This window comes from Camellia sinensis, chromosome 4 (assembly GCF_055761805.1).
Source record: "Camellia sinensis isolate YWXY chromosome 4, ASM5576180v1, whole genome shotgun sequence".
NCBI lineage: Eukaryota > Viridiplantae > Streptophyta > Magnoliopsida > Ericales > Theaceae > Camellia > Camellia sinensis.
Genome location: NC_138964.1, coordinates 103,959,871 through 103,974,949, shown reverse-complemented (window position 1 = coordinate 103,974,949; position 15,079 = coordinate 103,959,871). Strand labels below are relative to the sequence as shown.

Genomic DNA, 15,079 nt, shown 5'->3' with positions numbered 1-15,079 from the left:
TGAGCATAACCAATAAACACACAATCTACTATTTTTGGTCCAATCTTAGTCTTTTTAGGAACAGGAACTTCAACTTTTGCCAAACACCTCCACACTTTTAAGTATTTGTAGGAAGGTGGTCGATCCTTCCACAATTTATAAGGAGTGCTGTTGGTTTTCTTGCGGGGTATTCTGTTAAGAACATAATTAGCAGACAATATTGCTTCCCCCCACAAGTTCTGTGGTAAGCCTGAACTTAGTAACATGGCATTCATCATTTCTTTTAGGGTTCTATTCTTCCTTTCAGCAATTCCATTTTGCTGTGGGGAATAAGGTGCTGTAGTTTGGTGAATAATGCCATGTTGTGCACAAAATTCATTTAATAGTGCATCATAGTCACCACCCCTATCACTTCTAACCATTTTAATGGTTTTACCAAGTTGATTTTCAACTTCTGTTTTGTAGAGTTTAAACATTTCTAAGGCTTCATCTTTACTTCTAAGTAAATAAACATAACAATATCTTGTGCAATCATCGATAAATGTTATGAAATATTTTTTGCCTTCTCTAGTTTGAATAAATTTAAGATCACATACATCTGTATGAATTAATTCTAGAGATTCAGTTTTCCTTTCAACTGATTTAAATGGAGCCTTAGTTAGTTTCGCTTTTATACAAATTTCACATTTATGATTAGGATTAATTTCAAATTTTGGTATATAATCTAAACCAATTAATCTACGCAAAGCATCAAAATTCACATGTCCTAATCTACCATGCCATAAATTTGACTCAAGAATATAAGCAAAAGATGTGTTATCTTTATTTATAGCAACTTTCGGTACAACTGTCATTACATTCAATTTAAAGATACCATCACTCATGTATCCCTTACCAACATACATACCACTCTTTGTTAATACAAATTTATCATACTAAAAAACAAGTCTAAAATCATTTTTACTTAACAAAGAACCAGAAACTAAATTCTTCCGGATGTCAGGTACATGCAGTACGTTGTTGAGGGTTAGTTCTTTCCCTGATGTCATCTTCAAGATCACTTTCCCTTGTCCAGTCACAGTAGAAGTAGAAGAATTTTCCGTGAAAAGTTGTTCACCGTTTGCAGCCTCATTGTAGGTAGTGAACATCTTCTTGTCTGCACATATATGACGAGTTGCTCCTGTGTCAACCCACCACTCTTTGGGATTTCCAACCAAGTTAGCCTCAGACACCACAGCAGAGAGGTTGATGTCATTTACCCTGTCAGAGATGTAATCTAGTTCAGTTACATTGGCTTGACTGGTAGTCTTCTTGCTTGTACTTCCATGATCCTTCTTAGGGCGGCGGCAGTTAGAAGCTCGATGTCCAGTCTTGCTACAGTTATAGCATTTTCCTTTGAACTTCTTGTTGCTATCGCCTTGTTTAGGACCATCTCCAGTAAACTTCCTCTTTTCGTTATGTGGTTTATGAATTTGTTCAACCACATCAGCCTTGGACTCAATGGAATTTTTCACATTCCTCTTTTCAACTTTACGGTTATCTTTCTCAATTCTTAATCTTACAATAAGTTCATCCATGGTCATCTTTTTGCGTTTATGTTTTAAATAATTTTTGAAATCTTTCCAAGCCGGTGGTAACTTTTCCACTAAAGCAGCGACTTGGAAAGACTCGCTAAGAGACATACCTTCTGAATGAATATCATGCAAGATTATTTGAAAATTTTGAACTTAAGAAATTACCATTTGGAAGTCTACCATAACAAAGTCTAGAAATTTACCGACAACAAATTTCTTCGTGCCGGCATCTTCTGTCATGTATTTCTTCTCCAAAGAATCCCACAATTCTTTGTTGAATTCAGAGGACTGAAAACATTATACAGCATGTTGTCAAGGCCATTAAGGATGTAGTTTCTGCATAAGAAATCTGAATGTTTCCAAGCATCTACAGCGGTAACAACTTGTCGATCACTTTCACCCTCTTTAAGTGCTGGAGCCTCTTCATGGAGAAACCGGGCCAAATTAAGAGTTGTAAGATAGAACAACATCTTCTGCTGCCATCTCTTAAACTCAGTACCGTTAAATTTTTCTGATTTTTCTCCATGATTGAATGGTACTTGAACATGGTTCTGGATAGGGACTGGTGTTGGTGTAACAATTGGAGTTTCTCTACCAGTTGCAGTTTCAGTTGCAGTAGCCATAATCTCTGATTACAAAAATCAGAAAAAATTAAAACACAAATTAATTTTCTAGTTACTAAAACCAGAAAATAAATTATGAACCAAAATAATTTTATTTTCCTTGTTACTAAAACTAGAAAAAAAGAATACCACAAAAATTTTCTGTAACACAAATTAATATTTTGTAATTGTTAATGACACAAGTATATTACTACTAGTTGTCAAAGAAAATAGACAGTATATTACTACTATCTGTCAAATAGCATAAACCACTATTTATTTTTCTAACCAGAATATGTCTTTATAAAATCACAGAAAATTAAATACAATAAAGATACCAAAATCGGTTCTGTCTTAAGATTGTTGGATAATCTTCACTGTAATTAATTAATTCTGTTTGTGTACTTAACAACAAACAGAATATAAAAGAAATAAAGGAAATGAGAGAAAATTGTTTGATTACAAAAATTAAACTAGAAATAAAATTAAATAAATAAAAATAGATTTTATTTCGTTACAAAAACAAAATTAAAATCTGATTTAATAAACAAATAAAACAGAATAATAAATTAAACAACTTACTTGATTAATTTCTTCGAACAATAATCTGATCAAGTCCAGTGTTTGACACTGTGTCCTTAAGACAGATTTGTCTTCTCCTCGGTGCTTTCAGAATATGGACGTCTATCTCCTAGGATAAAATGATCAACAACAAATAAATTCAACAACTACAATTTATTTGTTCAATGAACACACTTAGTGTATACGCTTTTTCTGACAGAAAAATAATAGAATAAATGCAGCAAAATGCAGAGATGATTTGCAGCAAAAGATGGACGAATATTGAAGTACAAATCCAAATGGGGAACTAGTCTATTTATAGATGTATTGGTGGCTGTAGATTTTGAATTAAACAGGTGCAACCTGTTTGAATAGGTATGAAATCTGTTTAGTTTTGAATTAAACAGATTTAAATCTGTTGGGTTCAAAATTCAAACAGATAAAACCGGAAGGGACCTATTTGGGTGTACAGTAAAACCAGACCAGTTTATTTCCAGAATTAATTTGAATTCTGGATTTTATTTTACCAAAAAATAAAATTAAATTCAAATATTTTTTGTCCAAAAAGATAGGTATTGGGCCGGACAAGCCCAGCCCAACCCAACCTCACACCCGCGCCCGCCCGGATGGACGGCGGCGTGTGGTGATTTTTTGGTCCAATGGGTCTAGCCTATTTTGTCCATAACCTCCCTCTCTACAAAACTTGGGTACCCCTTGGGGCACACCCCAAATTCCAATCCCATGCCTTATAAACTCCATTCAAAACTTCCCACAAATTCAACGTGGGACAAGCCACTTTTCAACCTTAAAGGATTTTCCGCCAAAACTCCATTTTCATGGAGCACACTTTGGCTTCAAAACTTGGGTACCCCTTGGGTAAATCAGAATTTTCCCAACCATTTCCAACACAAAATATGTCAATGGATTTTGACCAACAAATGTCTTTACATTCCCAATAAAACTACTCGTCCTTAAATGACTTATAGGGTGGAAATTTGAATTTATCACCAATTTTCTCAATCAAAAATTCATATGCATACTGATGTGGCTTAATGTAGGCTATTCACTTTAAAACAAAATAATCATAAAGATGACATTTATGTATCAAATTGGCATTACTACATTATTCTTGTGATTTTTTTTTTATATGAATTTTATATACGAATAGCATTTTTCTTTTCTTTATTATAATTTTACTTGAAATTCCATCTTTACCCTTATCCTTAATCCTAACCCCACCCCCACCCTACTAGCTCCAATTGGTACCTGTTCACTATTATTCCTAGATCTATCAATATATTCCCTTTCCCTCCACACTCAGCCCTCTCTCTCTCTCTCTTTCGACTATCACTTCTTCTTCACTACTCTCTATTACCTCTATAGCCCTGCTACCTTTTTAGTGCTACCTTAGGTAGTTTTCAAACCTCATGACTCACTCTCATGATCCCAAACTAAAACAGACAGAGATCGATAGCGATAAAGATAGAGAGAATTCGAAGTTGTAGCATTCGGTTTGAAAAAAGTATCGAACAAATGGCAGTACTTCAAACGTATACCATCAAACAAACAATGGTGGTTCAGTTGTAGATCCCCAAACTAGATCATGAGAGATTGTAAGTAGTAGCAGTAGTCGGGAAGAGAAATCACTATTGGAGAGGTGCGGAACAGAGAGATTGTTAAATTTGGGAGAAAAGAATGATGGTGGTTGCATGTGGAGAGAGATCATGAGAGTGGGGTTTGCGGAGATGTAAGGTTGTAGAAGTAGTAGTTGCATAGAGAGTGAGAAAGAGTTTGTGGTATCGAAGTGGGGTTAGGTTAGGCTAGGCTATGAGATGACAGGGATGGAGATGGGTGGAGGAAGCGAGGGAGGGAGGAGAGGGCTACAAAGATAGGGGCAAAGTAGGGAATATGATAGGGGTCCAAAGAAAAATAGGTAGGGAGCAAGTTTTGGAAGGTAATGGGCTAAAGAAGTTGCAAGTCCAAAGAAAAAAGTAGTGAGCATTTAGCAACAGTCTATTTAAAACCATGGTTGAATACAAAGGATGTGTTTGGTAACATTTACGTTTTCAGTTTATATTTACAAAAAATTTATAAATTGATTTTTGTTTATTTTTTGTTTATTTTTAGAAAAACATAAACTACAAACGTGTTTGGTAATTGACAAAATGTTTAAAAATTTTTAAAAATATAAAAAAGAGTGAGAAATGGCAAGTTGTGGCAAGTGGTGGCGGAATATGGTGGTGGAAAGTGGTAATGGTGGGTGGTGGGTGGGTGGATGGGTGGTGGTGGGTGGCGGCAAATGGGTGGCGGATGGCGGATGGCGGGCGGGTGGTGGTGGCGGGTGGGTGGCGGATGGTAGGTGGTGGTGACGGGTGGTGGTGGTGGTGGTGGTGGTGGTGGGTGGGTGGGTGACGGTGGCGGGTGGTGGGTGGTAGCGAGTGGATGGTAGTGGTGGTGGTAGTGGTGATGGTGGTGGCGGGTGGTAGTGGGTGGTGGGGGTGGGTAGTGGGTGGTGATGGTGGGTGGGTGGGTGACGGTGGCGGGTGGTGGGTGGTAGCGAGTGGGTGGTGGTGGTAGCGAGTGAGTGGTGGTGGTAGGTGGGTGGCGGATGGCGGGCGGATGGCTGGTGGTGGTGGCGGTGGTGGGTGGGTGGGTGACAGTGACGGGTGGTAGGTGGTGGTGGTGGGTGGTGGGTAGTGGTGGCAGGTGGGTGGCGGGTGGGTGGTGGTGGTGGTGGTGGTGGCAGGTGGTGGATGGTGGTGGTAGGTGGGTGGTGAGTGGTGGTGACAAGTAGGTGGTGACAAGTAGGTGGCGGGCGGTGGATGGTAGTGGCGGCGGGTGGATGTCATGTGGGTGGTGTAGTGGTGGCGGCAAGTGGGTGGCAGGTGGGTGGTGGTAGCGGGTGACGGGTGGTGGTGGCAGGTGGTGGTGGGGAGTGGGTGGTGGGTGGTGGTGGCGGAAGACGGTAGTGGAAAATGGTGGCAGGTGGTGGATGGTAAAAAAAAAAAAATTGAAAACTCAATACAAAAACACATTTTTTGTGTTTTCATTTTTTGGCCAAATTTATAAACTAAGACCACTGATTTATAAATCAAAAATTTTACCAAACAAGTTTTTATTTGAGTTTTTTAAATTTTTGTAAATATAAACAGAAAACTGAAAACGTTAATGTTATCAAACGACACCAAAGTTTACAAGAGAAGCGATGCATCCTTGAAGTTAAGGATCGATCCTGCCACTTCCCCCTTCCATTTGATAAATATATACAACTTAATTTTGTTTATTCACTTTAAAGTTAGGTGAAGATAAATCTCCTTACCGATCAATTCTTTGGCCGGACTCCTTTTAAGTGTAGTCCACCCCTTTAGAAGAACCATTCAAGGAGAAGAATCATCTTTATGCACCTTTAGATAGTACTATTTTGTTAACAAATCATGCATAGTAACTTATAAAGAAGGGGTAAAATGATATGCATATCTGCTTTCCATTGACTAGATGGATGAAATTGAAACCTCAAGTTCTTCACAATTTGTAGATATAAACCAAAAAATGGTAAACAAGTGTGAAAAGTATGGCCACTATGGCTTGTTGGCCAAGTGATATGGTCTTCCCCTCGTTTGTTTTGAAGCTTTTGATGTTTTTAGAGGGAGAATAGAGGAAAGCCATTGAGATACACTCTTCATTTTCTCCTTTAAATATTGGCCTCCCTATCACCTGCTTGTACAGTCCACCACTCCATGCCTGTGATAGAAAAACAAAAAAAAGAAGAGAAATGTGTAACTGTAAAGATGGAGAGCCATTGATGATGTTAATTAACTAAATAGAGATTAGTACAAAATTGTTATGATTTTGTCCATCAACTTGATTAGAATATCACCTGCGGAATGATTAGAGCCTCTACACGGAGGTTAACTTTAGGAAAACAAATAAAATATAGAAAAAATAAAGTGACAGATCATTAGTGTAGTGAAATTCTATTAAAGTAGAATGTGGGTCATGTTTGTGGGATTTACCAATTACATGTTGTAGCAGTTAAAATAGATGGACAGCCAGATATTATTAAAGGGTGTTGCTATCATTGGCCTTCCTTTTTTTCTTTTTTTGTACAAAAATATTTAATTTTTTTCTTTTATATTATACAAAATGATAATAGAAAAATTTATTTTATTCCCGCGTGGTTTAATACCAAAACCCTTTAACCTCCCTTACGGTTCAAATAGAGATAAAAAGCCTTCATATGATTTTGAATTAAAGTGTCACCGTTAATTTTTTTCATCTAAACTAACAAAATATGTATCACACGCACTATTTTGAAAGTGAGCATGGTTTTCTAAAGCATTTCCTCAGTTGAAAAAAAAAAAAAAAAAAGTCTGGTTTTTTTAATCAATAAAGTGAAATCAACACAATAAAAAGATAATTTTACCCCATCTTCTCCAAACTTAAAATTAAATTAAGATGTTAATTAGAAAATAAATAATAATTAAGGGTTGATCAAAAATATAATTAAATTAAAATTAGAATAAGATGTTAGGAATTACAATAAATAATAAAAAATTTAGAATTAATTGTGATTGAATTAAATTAATGTTAAAAATTATATATTATGTGCATGAGAGGAGAGAAAAAAAATGCATAAGGCTTGATGGTATTATAGTTATTTCACAACTATAGTTAATAGACTTAATAGTTGTATTTTACTCTAAAATTATATGGAGATTTTTATAGTTGTATTTGAACTATAAGGAAATAAATTGCTCTTGCCTTAAATCACAAGAGGTAAAATATATATATATATTTTTTTCAATTATAATAAGGCCACAAAATTACAGTCAAGCCAATATTATTCTTTAATGTCCAGAGCGTTTTGTAGAATAAAAACCAAAGGAAGAAAGTGTGAATAGCACTACCCTTATACATTAAATTTCTTTGATGATGCATATAATCTAGTATCATCTTTTATAAAGTAGTGGGGAATGGTGATCACTAATCACTAATCACTGATCAGGCCTTTTCATTGTCTTCTAAGTTACAACACTGTGGTTCCCACAATATCAAGTGTTAATCATTTTGGTTTCAAAAATTATATTCCTCAGTGGATGAATTTCACTGTATTTTTCACCAATTATTTAGATTTACATAACAAATATTATATGGTGATCTAAGATCAATTATTAATAAATATTAGTATGTTATATGTTGGTGTAAATGGTATGAATAATTTCAAATCTTATTGATAAGAAAAGCTACGAGATGTTGTGGTATTTGTTATGAAACATTATTGTTGTATTAAGTATATTGTAACAAGATGCATACGATTTAAAGGTGTATATTATCTTAAAAAATACAAAATTTGTTAAAGGTGTATATTATAGTAACTCGTTCATCACTTAAAAAATACAAAATGTGTGTTTTTTTGGGGGGGGGGGGACATATGCATTTTTAGGAGGCATGTATGGTGTTTTAGGAGGCATGTATGGTGTCAGATACAGGAGGGTTAGATGGTACCATGGAATCCTTATTAGTCACAGAAAATAAGGTAAATTATACTAACCTCCTTTGAAGTTTCAAAAAAATATAGCAAGTCTCATAGTTTTGATAAAATTATAAATAACTCTCTTGAGCTTTTAATTCCTATAACACTTAATCCACTTTTCATCAATAATTTGTTAGTTAAATGAATCAAAAAAATGATATTGTCGTCTCTTTTTACATGAAAATATATACTTTACACTGTTTATTTTTGCATTTTTTCGCCATCTAGATCAGTTTCGGTGAATTTAATATTACTAAAAGGGAGGTTAGCATAATTATGTAAAAATTGTGAAATTTATTGTATTTTTTTTCTAAATTCCATGAAAAGTTTGTGTAATTTAATGAAGAAAATAATATTTTGATTTATATATATTCAATCCTTTTGAATTGCAAAAAAGCATCATTTGTTCCATGCAATTTTAAGTATTTTATAAAAATAAAACAAAAAAACTAGCATTTTAACTCCAAAATTTATATAACATTATTTTAGCCTTTCAAAATCTAATAATTTTTCATTGATTTCCTTTTACACAATTATCAATTTTTTGTGCTTTTTTTTTCTTTCCCACTGGAGATCAAGATTGTATCGTTTAGTCCAGCTAGTGGACTCATTTTAGGCTATTTTGATGATTTGAACTGTTCACATTTTAGGATAGGATTCCACGAGCATATCATTTATGCAAAAAATTGAGTCGATCGGATAACGACAATCACATTTCGGATAAGTTTTGTATGAACTGTTTATTTTCTTACTGTCTATTTTTTTCATATAAAATTGATCCGAACACGTGACTGCCGTTATCCAATCGACTTGATTTTTTGGATGAATGATGCGTTCGGCGAATCTTAAAATGCAAACAGCTTAGATAATCGAAATAAAACCCAAAAGTGAACCTACTAGTTAGACTGGACGGTCCGTCCGGTCTTGATCTCCAATTGGAGACACATTGGACCCACTGCTTAAAGATTTGGTTGTTGATGGGTTTTCATCGGGGTATGAATCGCAACCTAAGTTTCAAATGGTTTGTAAAAAATGATAATTTTCTACATATTATTTGACACACACTCATGTAGGTATAGATTTAATATTACCTGGATCCCATATCTATTTGAGTGTGTGTACAAAAGTTTAGAAAATGCGATATAACTAACATTGTTGATATATTTGTGCAACTAAAGTTACCTGTATTTGATCTCCAATTGTGATGACTATAGCATCTGTGTCAGGGCAGAATGATACCCAACCTTTCTTGGAGTAAACATGAAACTCAGAAGACCCTTCACAGACATGCATACATAGTGCATGAGAGTAATCTGATCCTCTTATCAGCATCTTAATCACATCACATTTCAAGGAGCCGACCCACTGGTCACCAGAAACATTGCGGCTATGTTTGTAGAAACAACAAACTGAGCCATCAAAATCTTGTCCTCGTATGATCCCATTTCCACATTGTGATTTTCTTGCATTATGCTCCTCCATAGCTAATACTACTCTTCCACCTACCTTCTCTATCTCCACCAAAAGCATTTCCATGTTCTCACTGCAATATAGAGTAAATAAGTATATATGGCATTAATTTTTCAAAATAAATGTTACAATAATTTAATTTCTTACTATATTTCACAATGTGGATTATATTTTTGTGTAAAAAAAAAAAAAAAATAAAAATAAAAATATGTATACTTTTCTCTTTTTTAAAAATGTTTTGTAAACAAACTTTGTTAATTAATTTTTAAACACTAGTCAGTAAAACTTAAATATAAATGGGAGTACTTAGTTAGATTGTGGTGCACATAGATGCACTCCCGATAATTATATGTGTCAATGTCATTTGATTATAATAACGTGATTTTGGTTACAATTTATTACATTATGTGACTTTTTATAATCAAATCATATTGAATAGTAATCAATCACGTAAAATTATAAATGTTGAGAATATATAATTGTTTAAACTTTTAAATTAATTGATAATCAATAATTTAATATAGCATTAAAATAGAAAATAAAATTTTATATTTAAATCTCACGATCTACTTAATAATTAAAATATTTACACGTAGCGTAGCGTGTGCACTACAATTTCACCGTCTACATGTTAAATAAATATCATAAAAGAAGAAGGAAGAAGCACTTTTATTTATTCAAAAAATATTTTTTTATGTTAATAAATGTATTTGAAACGCACGCACACAAAACATATATATATATATATATATATATATATATATATATATATATGATTGTTTTGAGAAAATGATTAAAAATTAATTTTTTTTTGACTTTTTAAATTTTTTTTAATGTTTTATGTGATAAGTGATTTAATCTAAAATGAGTTAAAAGTAGACTTTGGACTTTTAACCAATGTTCCCAAATGGCCCCATAGGCCTAATTTGAAAATTTGGTTAAAAGTTAATTTTTGATTTTTAATTTATTTTGAATCATATCTTCTCTTTATTTTTTTATACGTTTTTTTAAAAAAAGTTAAAAAATTAATTTTTAACCAATTTTCCAAAACAAGCCAAAGCTATTTTCACTATCTTAAAATATTTTTAATTTTCTTAAATTTATTTCACTATTTTCAATATTTTTTTAATGTTTTGAGAAGTTGGTAAAAAGCTAACTTTTGACTTTTTTAGCCAAAAAAACTAGCTTTTTGAGTAGTGACTTGGGTAAAAAAGTTAGTTTTTTTTGGCTAAAAAGACTAAAAGCTAGCTTTTTGCTAGCTTGCCAAAGCAAGCTAAGTTTTTGTTTGGGATGTGGGTTGACTTTTTGATTTTTTAGCTATTTTAGTCCGAGGCTAAAAAGCTTTCTTTTGTGATATTTTTTTGATTTTTTTGACTTTTGTGAGAGAAAATATAAAATGATTGTAATTTAAATGTGACATTTTGATATATTGACTTTTTTGCCTATTTTGACATGGTTTGGGAAGAGGGTTTGGGGGATTTTTTTTTTGGCTAAAACAGCCACAAAAAATAAAGTAGACTTTTTAGTCCAATAAAATAAAATATTACATCTAACCTATAATCATTATTTATTTCTTTCACAAAAAGTCAAAAAAATCAAAAAAGTAAAAAATCCTTCACAAATCAAGTTTTTTAACCCGAGGCTAAAATAGTCAAAAAAGCTAAAAAGTCAACGCATTTCCCAAACCAAGCCTTTATCTGTTTGGGAAGATGGTTTGGGTGGATTTGGGGCTATTTTAGTCACAAAAAATAAAATAGGTTTTTTACCCAATAAGACAAAACATCACATCCAACACATAATCATTACATTCTTTCTCTCACAAAAAAGTCAAAAAAATCAAAATTCAAAAATCTTTCCCCAATCAACCCTTTTAACCTCAAATTAAAATAATAAAAAAGATCAAAAAGTCAAAAAATTAACCCACCATCCAAACGAAAGCTAACCTACTTCCAAACGAAAGCTAAAGTAACCCATGCTAGCCTAAATAAATTTTTTAATATTAAACAATATTCCAAAAACACTCATTAACATTTCCTATTAAAAAAATTTGCTAACTATCATCACAATTATGACATTTTTATCACTTTATGAAGAAGCTACAATGGATTAACAAGCACGCTCAAACAAAGTAACTGGGCTTTCCTCTTTTTTTTTTTTTTTTTTTTTTTTTTTTTTTTTTTTTTTTTTTTTTGGTGAATTTGGGAAAAGATTATTTTAATAATTTTTTAGTATTTTTTATTAAACTATGAGATAAAATAATTTGATATTCCTAAGGCCTGATTTGGCATACTTTTAAAAAGTTAAAAAGTTATTATTCTGTTTAAGTGACATCATCTTATTTAAGTCATATCACCCTTCTATCACATCACTTCAAACCCAATTTATATTTTATAAAAATTAAAAAAATATACTTATTTAGAACATCTCAAACAACTCCTTAAAATAATTTTTAAATTTTTTAAGAAGAGATGCACTATAAAAAGTAAGATTAATAAAAATGAATTTTGACTTTTGATATTAACTTTTAAACTTTTTAATGACTTTTTTAATTTTTAAATCAAGGGGTTGTTTGGCAACTCATATATTAGTACATTTTTAAAATCTTTTTTAAATCACAACACTTCTCTATTTTTTTTATATCCTTTCATAAAAAATTAAAAAATATACTTATTTAACCTATTTCAAACCACCCCTAAAATATGGCGTTCCAAACCACCCAGCACATGCGCATGTATGTGTAGGTATAAAAAAACAATACACCTGGCTTGTTTTTACTTTTCAGAAAATATTTTTCAGAAAATTCTATTTTCTTATTTTTCATATTTTTTTATTTTTACTGAATTTTTTAAATATTTTACGTAATTTTTTTACTTTTTAGACACATCTAATATAAATGCACTTAAAAAGTAAAAAAATTGTAAAAAAAATCTTTTAAAAATTCACTAAATACCAAAAATATAAAAAAATACAAGAATTCAGTACATTTTTTATATTTTTATGTATTTATAATTTTTTACTTTTTAGATACATCTAAGTAAGATACATCTAAAAAAGAAAAAAAAATGTTTAAAATTTAAAAAATATTCACTAAAAACAAAAAAACATGAAAACAAAAAAAGTCAATTTTCAAAAAATTTAATCCAAAAAATTCAAACCAAACACACTGATTGTCATCGTTAAATATTCATTTACTTTTTACAATAAAATAAGAGAAAAAGCCCATGTTTTACTTTAAAAAAATTGGAAAAAATAACATTTTTTTTTATGGTTTAACTTTATAATAAAATAAATTTTAAATTTTTTATTTTATCAATTTAAATCTTAATATTTTGGTTTATCTTCAATTTAAATTATTTGTCTATTTATATTAAGTAAAATTGATAGAAAAAATATTTGAGTTATTAAACTCAATGTAAATGAATACAAAATGTTTAAAATATTATTTTTCATTGAGTTTAATAACTAAAATATTATTTTTTACAATTTTACTTAACAAAAATAGATTGGTAGTTTATATTAAAAACAAATCAAAAGGTTAAGGTTGAAATTGACAAAATTTAAAAATTAAGATTTTTTTTGTCACAAGAATGAAACTCTTGTAATTTATTTATTTATTTATTTGTAATTTTCCCAAAACAAATATTAAATTGCTCATGTAAACATTATTTACATAGTAATTTCGATAAATGAGAAATCACACATTGAGTTACTCAGGCTTTGATTGGGAAATGTGTTGACTTTTTAGTTTTTGTTTTGACTATTTTGGCTTGGGTTAAAAAGCTTAATTTGAGAAGAATTTTTTGATTTTTTTGATTTTTTTTGTGAGAGAAGACTGTAATGATTATAGGTTAGATGTGATATTTTGTTTGTTGTGACTAAAATAGCCTATTTTAACTTTTGTGGCTAAAGCCAAAAAAACTCCCAAACCATCTTCCCAAACGGTGTCTCATTATGTTTCAATTATTTAACAAAATTAAGTTACTATATTGTATTCATAAAATTTATCACTGAACTGTCAATATTATTTAGATATCCACTGTCCACAGAAGCAGTATCACCTGCTGTGAGTGTATCCATCAATTTCCCAATGCAATGAAATTTTTTATAGTAACAAAGTTCATAAAACTTCATCGATTGAAATTATTTATGTTTGCTAATTGCTAACAAAAATAGTTAATATTACGTAAAAAAAAATAAAAAAAATAAACCTATTTATTTATTTATAAGAGTGACAGTTCAATTTACCTGAACTTTGAATATCCAAGTGGCCAAACTCCCTCCATTTCCAACTTCAACCCATGGTCTCTACACCAAACAAACTCTTCGCTCATCTCACTCTCAACTTCTCCATGGAACTCCTCAAATCCATACGGTTTCTCCGGCGATCTCGACACCACCGCCTTCTTCTCCGGTGACAACCTAAAGATTCCGGCACCGGACATTGAAACCGACGCGATTTGTTCGCGCGTAATTCCATGATTGACGATCTGAAAAAAACCAAATCGAGCGATAGCGTCTAGCATTTCGGCGACGGAGTCATCGTTTTCAGGTGAATTAAGGGACTGAAAGTCGATTTTGGGAGGGTTTTGGATCGATTTTTGGCGAGGGAAGAACCGATCGGGTAAGATGAGGTCGGGGACGCGGAGAGAGTGTTCGAGGAAGTCGGTGAGAATGTCGTCGTTTTTGAAGGATGATCGGCGTCCGGAGGCAATCGGAGAAGGCGGCGGCGCTCGGAAATCGACTGGATTTTGATCGGCCGACGATTCTGGCGAAACTGCCATTGGTTGATAGTGAGAGGTGAGTGAGAGGTCTTACTTGATTATCTTTGTTTGATATATATGAATATATATATAGAGTCACACAGAACACACACATGCTCTCTCTCTACACTTTGTGTGTGTGTGTGTCTTTGTCTATCTATAAAGAAAAAGGAGGATGAAGCAGCAATGATGGCATGTCTCTCTGTGTTCATACTTCCCATACTGATTCCTCCACTTTTTCTTCTTTCTTTTTTGCCTTTTCTTTTCTTTTCTTTTTTCTGCTCTGCTTCGCATTGGCCATTGACTCATCCGAGTTTTTTTTGTTTTGATGGGAATTCACCCGAGTCATTTCCGAGTTTCGTTTGTGTGACTCAGAAGCTTGCCTCTTACTGAAAATTGGGCAATTCGACTTCCACGGGAATTCTATTCACATTGTTTGGTTTTAAAAATTTGATTTTTTTTTTTAATTTTCGTCTTTTTTTAAAAAAAAGTAAGGCCAAGTTTGGGAAGACTAAATAAGTACATTTTTTGACTTTTTTTGTATTATGTGTAGAAAAAGTAGAGAGGAGATGTTGATTGATGTGACCCAAAAAAGATAAA

At 32.2% G+C, this 15,079-nt stretch overlaps 1 protein-coding gene across 1 annotated transcript; it reads right to left on the bottom strand.

The window, feature by feature from the left end:
* Positions 1-6,173: 6,173 nt before the first annotated feature.
* On the bottom strand, positions 6,174-14,681 carry DTA4 (downstream target of AGL15-4). The gene is made up of 3 exons (XM_028217330.2): positions 13,965-14,681; positions 9,432-9,792; positions 6,174-6,457 (listed from the first exon to the last, which is right to left on the bottom strand). The coding sequence occupies exons 1-3, from the start codon at positions 14,498-14,500 to the stop codon at positions 6,239-6,241; spliced, it is 1,116 nt and encodes a 371-aa protein (XP_028073131.1). The 5' UTR covers positions 14,501-14,681; the 3' UTR covers positions 6,174-6,238.
* Positions 14,682-15,079: the final 398 nt, after the last annotated feature.

What these genes read in the sequence shown, in the direction of transcription:
- DTA4 (XM_028217330.2), bottom strand. Translation starts at nt 14,500, where the DNA reads ATGGCAGTTTCGCCAGAATCGTCGGCCGATCAAAATCCAGTCGATTTC. An exon ending in CTTGGATATTCAAAGTTCAG is followed by an intron (nt 9,793 to 13,964) that starts GTAAATTGAACT and finishes TCTATATTGCAG; the next exon opens with TGAGAACATGGAAATGCTTT. An exon ending in CAATTGGAGATCAAATACAG is followed by an intron (nt 6,458 to 9,431) that starts GTAACTTTAGTT and finishes TTTCTATCACAG; the next exon opens with GCATGGAGTGGTGGACTGTA.